The 7,287-nt window shown below is 38.8% G+C and overlaps 1 protein-coding gene across 1 annotated transcript; it reads left to right on the top strand.

Annotated features, from left to right (window-relative positions):
- Nucleotides 1-547: 547 nt before the first annotated feature.
- LOC124626050 (CMRF35-like molecule 8) lies at nucleotides 548-5,549 on the top strand. Its single transcript, XM_053683543.1, has 7 exons — nucleotides 548-587; nucleotides 681-1,001; nucleotides 2,091-2,435; nucleotides 2,985-3,065; nucleotides 3,185-3,280; nucleotides 4,949-5,004; nucleotides 5,170-5,549. Exons 1-7 carry the CDS (start codon nucleotides 548-550, stop codon nucleotides 5,449-5,451), a joined length of 1,221 nt encoding a protein of 406 aa, XP_053539518.1. The 3' UTR covers nucleotides 5,452-5,549.
- Nucleotides 5,550-7,287: the final 1,738 nt, after the last annotated feature.

The raw sequence follows: 7,287 nt of genomic DNA, 5'->3' as shown, positions 1-7,287 counted from the left end.
TTGTGCACTAGCTGAGTGAAATTATCTACACACTGGTAATGACTTATTGTTTGCACAAAATAAAAGCCTAAGATATAATAAGAATGACAAAAATAAAAAGACAAGTTAGTTAATTAAATATGAATTACATAGCGCTGGCTTGTTACGCCCGACATTATCCTTCAGCCAGCTAGCGGATTTGTAAAAATGAGCTGTATTAGCTAGTTGGAAAAAAAAATATTCAGCATGGTTCTTATTTGCTTCACAGCCCTAAAGCTGATTTCCACCTAGCATTTGAGCAAGGAAGTGCAGAGTCCTGTAACCGCAGGTCTAAAGAGGGGGCCTTGCGCATGCCTACGGTAGACCCCATAGAACGAGGTTTGCAGCTGTTTCTTACTCTGACAGAAGGGGAAGTGGTTACTGCATCACTTTCTGATTAAAACACAGATGAAGACACACAGCACATTCACAGAGTGGGACAGAGACAGTAACAGTGTGTAACACGACAGGAGCTTTAATATCTTTCTGAAGTGGAGTTGGTGTGGAGATCTGGGAGTGTGAACTCAGGATGAAGATCCTCCTCATCTTCACCCTCTGTCTGATCTCAGGTAAAGAAATGCACTTCAGAATAATCCTTACTATCAGCAGCAGTGTTACAGGAAGGAAGGTTTTGCTCAGATGGATGTTTGGTGTTTTGTTAGATGGAGGAGCCTCCAAGAACATAACAGGATATTCAGGAGGAGGAGTCTTTATCAAGTGCAAGTATCATACAGAATACACAGAAAAACAAAAATATTTCTGTAAGGGTTCAGTACCAGGCTGTTCTGACCAAATAAAGACAGGAGCTAAAAACGAGTGGATAAATTCAGGAAGATTCTCACTGTTTGATGACACCAAATCAGCAGAGTTCAGTGTGAAGATCAGAGAGCTCACTGGAGAGGACACTGGGACGTACCAGTGTGGAGTTGATATATCCTGGGGAAATGACATTTACACACCGGTGGAACTGAAGGTGAAGAAAGGTGAGTCTCCCACCGCTGCCTTGTGTTTATCTTCACAAAGCTCTTGTGTCATTAGCAGACAAAATACAAAGTAATCACACTTTATTTCTATACTTAAGTATCATTTTAACATATTTTTCATATTTTTACTCTTTATATTTTCATTCAAATATTGAGATAATGATTTAATTTTTCACCTTTTCCAGGCTGAGAAACCAATCAATCTGTACATTTGAACTTTATTTCTTCACTACATTTAAAATATCAAATTGAATTCAAACTGACCTGCAAACTATTGAACTTCCTGCTTCCTTCATTTACTTCCTTGTATTAATTTTACTTCATTATTTATTCAAATGATCTTCACTACCGTGTGTGTTTCTGAGCATGATTTCATTGCTCATTATTTCTGGTTTTTGACTTTTTGCTTACACACTTCATTTTGTTTCTGATTGCCCGGTGCTGTTCAGTTTGCCTGACACTTCACCCGCCATTTTTATTTATTGTTTTTACCATGAGCTTCCTGATTTTGACTGTCAATCATAACCTGAACCTTAGTAAATTTTCAGACAAATTAAATCATGTGCATAGTCATGAATTTGCCTGTGAGACATCATCTTGGAATATATATATATATATATATATATATATATATATATATATATATATATATATATATATATATATATATATATAACTTGAATTGCAGTGTAAAGTTTATAAGCTGCTTCCAGTTTTAATTAATTGAGCAGGATTGAACTTGCTTTTAACAGGGGGCTCGGTCTCTAGAGAAGTGAGCGCATATGCAGGGGGAGGAATCAACATCAAGTGCAGATATGAGGATGAATATAAAGACAAACCCAAATCTTTCTGTAAGATGGGAACACATCAGTGGAGTTTTAATCCAATAACAACAAAACTACACAGTGAATGGTCACATGATGGCAGATTCTCAATTCAGGACAGCAGAAGTGCAGGATTCTTCAGTGTGTTTATCAGAAGAAACATCAGATTTATATGTAAATTTACTGTATAACTGTCTAAGTGTTGTTAATCAGAGCTAGGACACATATACACATATAAACTGATCTGATTGGTTGTGATTTGCAGATCTGTCCTATGAGAAGTCCATCAGTAAGACTGTCCATGTAGGAGGAGATTTGAATATCAGCTGTAAATACCCACAATCCTTCAGGAGAGACCCCAAGTTTCTCTGCAAGACGAGGCTGCAACGTGCTGCTTGTTCTTATAAAGCATCTGTTAAAGAAAGTAGAAAATATGTAAATGAGGGGAAATTCTCCCTGTATGATGACGGAGAAACACAAATGTTCACTGTGAGTATTAGAAATGTAACTGAGAAGGACTCTGGTGAATACTGGTGTGGAGCTGAAGCAGCCTGGACATCTGATCATGGATACAAGGTTTATTTCACACAGATCAACCTGACAGTTACTGGTGAGTTTGTAGAGACATGGAGACACGTTGCATTAACTATTCTGACGTTCCAGAGGCTTTGTGTGAAGCATAGAATCAGTGCACATCCTAACCTACACTAGCCTGTGATATTACTGGCAGTGAATATAACAATAATGGCAGTACAAACTGAGAATTCATTTTTATAAAGAAACTTGCTACCACATGGAATTGAAGTGATCCAGCTGATATTATCTCTTAACCTTCTGACTTCTGTCCTTTCACACTAAATGATGTGATGAGCAGATTTTTATTAGGCTCAGAGTCTGTTCTCTGTTCTTCCTGTGCACGTGTGTCTTTTTGCTTCACTGCACTTCCTGTGTCTTATCAGATGTATAAATAGCAACGCTGCAATTTATCACAGCAGTCTATAACTTTTGATTTTCTCAGCTAACAGCAGTCAGTATTTCTGAAGTTCCACACATAGAGAATGTACACTGTATTGTGTTGCATCTGTGCTGCTATCAGTCATTTACTAGATTCACTCACTTAATGTCTTTCATTATCTAACTAAACTTTTCTCTGCTTTAGAGCCACGTGTCCCAGTTTCAGCCTCGATACCAACACAACCTTCATCATTATCTGAGTCTACTCCATCTTCTCCTCCAGCAGGTGATTCTGCTCAGATCCTCATCACCCCCAGAGTCTAACTACATGACTTTGATGAATCTGATCCCTTATGAATGATCAGCATGTAGGTTAAAGTGACTGTCTGTTTGTTTCTCTTCCAGGATTTCCAGTTTCCACTGTGATCACTGTGTCTGTAATTCTGCTGCTGCTTCTGATTGCAATCATATTCCTCACTTTGACTCTACAAAAGAGATGCAGTATGCACACACACACACACACACACACAAAACACATGCTAAAATGTTTAACACATTCATGAATTGTAAAATGATGAATGAATGAACGAACAATGAGTTCTTGTGCATGTACTGGCTGTGTTTGTATGAGATCCCTCTAGGTTCTCTGGTTTCTTCTCAGAGTGCGTGAATGAGTGTGTATGTGTGTATGTGTGTGTGTGTGTGTGTGTGTGTGTGTGTGTGTGTGTGTGTGTGTGTGTGTGCTGAATGTGTGGTGCCCTGAATAAGTCCCTGCTCCGCCACAACCCTGACCAGAATAAAGCAATTACTGAAGTTACTGAATCTAATAATCTACTAAGGAAACAATTTACTATTTAATCATCATAAAGGTTACAGTAATGCGTGCTTTAAAAAGTTCCAGTGTACAGCTGAGCGCAGTGTGTGTATGTTTACTATTAACCTCATTCATTGGTCAAAAACAGGATTATGACATGTTCAGCAGGAGAAGCAGTGCCAGTGAGAAACAGAGAGGCAATGAACTGCACACTATCGAGATTAATAGAACATAAAAATAATAGAAAAGACGATTTAAATTGGTTTTACAGTCAAAATGAACACAGTTAATACATACTTATATCTCAGGTAAAATCTACAAATACTAGGCGATGACAAAATCACATAACTGAAGTAACTGGATTCATTTAATGCCAAATATTTACTTAGTGCACTGGGTTTATATCATTTTAGAGACGGATGTCAGTGTTTTTATTCTGTGTTAAATTACATTTATAAAAGATTGCTTCTGAATTTGGAACATATTGAATATTTTATTAAATCCTGTTATTGTTATTGCTGTAAGAAATGAATGATAGAATGTTACTCAGACCAACATCTTAATATGTAGTCAATTTTACTGAGTCTACTGTCTTTACAGTATTAAAATATGTTGAATCTGGATTTGGAGAAGATTTTTGAAAATCCTGTCATTGAAATGCGAATAATAATAATAATAATAATAATAATAATAATAAGTGGCTTAGTGGTTAGCACGTTTGCCTCACACCTTCAGGGTCGGGGGTTTGATTCCCGCCGTGATCCTGTGTGTGCGGAGTTTGCATGTTCTCCGCGTGCTGCGGGGGTTTCCTCCGGGTACTCCGGTTTCCTCCCCCGGTACAAAGACATGCATGGTAGGCTGATTGGCATGTCCAAAGTGTCCGTAGTGTATGAATGGGTGTGTGAGTGTGTATGTGATTGTGCCCTGCGATGGATTGGCACCCTGTCCAGGGTGTACTCCACCTTGTGCCCTATGCTCCCTGGGATAGGCTCCAGGTTCCCCGTGACCCTGAAAAGGATACGCGGTATAGAAAATGGATGGATGGATATATAATCTCATATTATATTTATATTTATTCATAGATTCATGAGACAAAAATGCTGTTTCATAATACAGAACCATTATGTATACTTTCTGTGTTCTTACTGCACTACAGCAGAACAGTGAAAGCACCGTGCTAGGCCAATACAGTTCACCAGCCATTTGTGGAACTGAAATTGACAGAAGCTAGCTGAGCTTGAAATAAGCATGCCTTGTTTAGTTAGCTCGCTTAGTGGAATACCCCCCTGCCCATTATAACTCCAAAACTGAACATAACAATAGTACTGATAACTACTGACTACTGCTTCTTTCAGGAGGTACAGCTTCTACTGGCAGGAGTTCTGTCCAAGGCTCAGGAAACAACCAAGGGGTAGCTGTCTTTATCATTGTGTGTGTGTGTGTGTGTGTGTGTGTGTGTGTGTGTGTGTGTGTGTGTGTGTGTGTGTGTGTTTTCAGTACCAAAACTTATTGCTTCATGAAAAAAAAGGATGAAAGCATTTATACACATTTTGTTTCTGTTTCTCTTTGCTCTCAGGTTCCTCTTGATGACTGTTACTACGAAGAGATTAAAGACACCAGAAGACTTCCTGCCTCAGATGAGGAATCTTCCACAATTTACTCTACTGCTCAACTACCCACAATCCTCTCTGATCCTCAAACTGTTTATTCAAACACAGAGTTACCCACAATCCTCTGTGATTCTGCTGTTTATTCTACTGCTCAACGACCCACAATCCCCTCTGATCAGGACATCTACTCCACAGCTCATTTACCCACACGTCTCTCGGCTGAGAAATCTGATGAAGGTCTGACTTAGGCAGCAGTGAGTTTTCACTCCAGGGCCACCAGCTCTAATGATGCAGTTCCACAGATTCTCTTTAAGAAGGAAGAGGTCTCGTGTGATTATGATACAGTCAGTCATGTTAATTCACGTGGCTAGTTTCTCATCATTAGGACTCCAACCATGTGGTGCTAGAACTTTCCTACTTTGTTTATACATTTCTTCTTCTTTTTCCCCGTTCCTAATTTGGACGTGGACAGTTCTCTCCCCTGTCATGTGACAGCTACCAACCAGGAAGAGCAAAATCTTACAGAGACTTCCTCAGAGACAGGTGAAGCCATCCAACTACATATTTTGAAACTGCTGCTCCTGTTGCATCACATGGCAGTGTAACATACTTGGAGAAAAACTCTATCTGACCTCTTCAGCATACATGAGCTCACAGATGCTCACAGTAGGTTAGTGTCACTGTGATTGACGAGAGAGAGAGACAGCATGCGACCCCTCCCACCCAGAAAGTCCAAATGTCTAATTTTGTACTCTTGGCTGTAGCATCGTTGGGATTCGAACTTCTTCAATTCCTTCTTCTTCTTCTTAAAAGAATATTTGGAGCACTGACCATACACATGGAGAAACATTAAATATTCTGGAAAGATGCAGTGAAGACACTCATACTGGTGGTATAGCACAGCATTTTGCAATTTGGACCAAAATTCCTGTTTCAGCTTTATATTTCGAAAGCTCCACACTCACCAGGATAGTCAGGGTGGGCCTGCTCAGTGAATTCATCTTTTTCTGGTTTCAAGCTGTTTATTATACAGGTTTGGCGTCATACAAGAATTTTAACCAACTGACCTTGAGCATCCAATGTTTAAACAAGGGATTTCTTTAAACTTTCTTAACCCCTTAGTCATAGCTTAAAATTCACTTTATTCAGCAACTAATATGCAGTATTTTTAGCAAAAGTACTGTCGCGTTAATAAGGAGTATTGTAGCATTTATTATTATTAAAGCAGCTTGACTGCTACTGTGGTGCTTGAGGATTTGTTTGATAAGAATAAGTGTTTATTGTTGTAAGAGAAATGTGTTTATGGTTTGTCCGTGTTAGTGTGTCGCTGGAATGTTATTCTTGACTTTGTTCTATGTACTATCCAACACCTGTTATCCCTATCGTAGCAGTTCTGTAGCTAACCAGCAAGCCTGTGTTTGTGCTGTAAGTGTGTTTGCTAATAAAAGAGAAAGTTTTACCAGTGCTTCCTGGTCAAACTTCTTCTTTGCTGACGATAACGTATGAAGGTACGAGGGTGAGGAATGTAAATCTTTAGCAGATAACATCAGGTGGTTTTGGTGGGGAAGGACAACATTAATATGCTGAGAAGCTATCACAGCTGATTTATGCTATAGGCTAGTGTCTAGTGAATTTTTTGAGTATGCCCGCCCTAGACATACAGTACAGTCATCTAGCAGACAGTCAGTTTAAATGGTTTTAGATGTACCTTTGTTTTAATTGTGTTTGATACAGTAGGTGTGATTCCCATGTGTAAGACGTACACAAAAAAGGGTTGCCAGGTTTCAGCAAGATTTCCATCCTAAAAAAACATACAAAAGACTTGAAACTAGCACAAAAGAAATTATCCAGGCACTGAAAAATGGTGCAACTTTTTTTTTTTTTTTCCTCAGCCCTTGCATGGGAAACAAGGTCACCGTACTGCACATGGATTTTTGACGTACAAACATTATCCACTTCGTGATTCACTGTTCCCTTTCCTGATATTTACATTACATCTTACTACAGTAATGGTTCTGTATATCATTTTATTAGAAAACATTTCAATCACTTCCTGTAAAACTGTTGCGTGTTTTTAAACTAGC

The sequence above is a fragment of the Ictalurus punctatus genome, chromosome 11, assembly GCF_001660625.3.
Source record: "Ictalurus punctatus breed USDA103 chromosome 11, Coco_2.0, whole genome shotgun sequence".
Classification (NCBI taxonomy): domain Eukaryota; kingdom Metazoa; phylum Chordata; class Actinopteri; order Siluriformes; family Ictaluridae; genus Ictalurus; species Ictalurus punctatus.
This window is presented reverse-complemented; position numbering and strand designations above follow the sequence as displayed.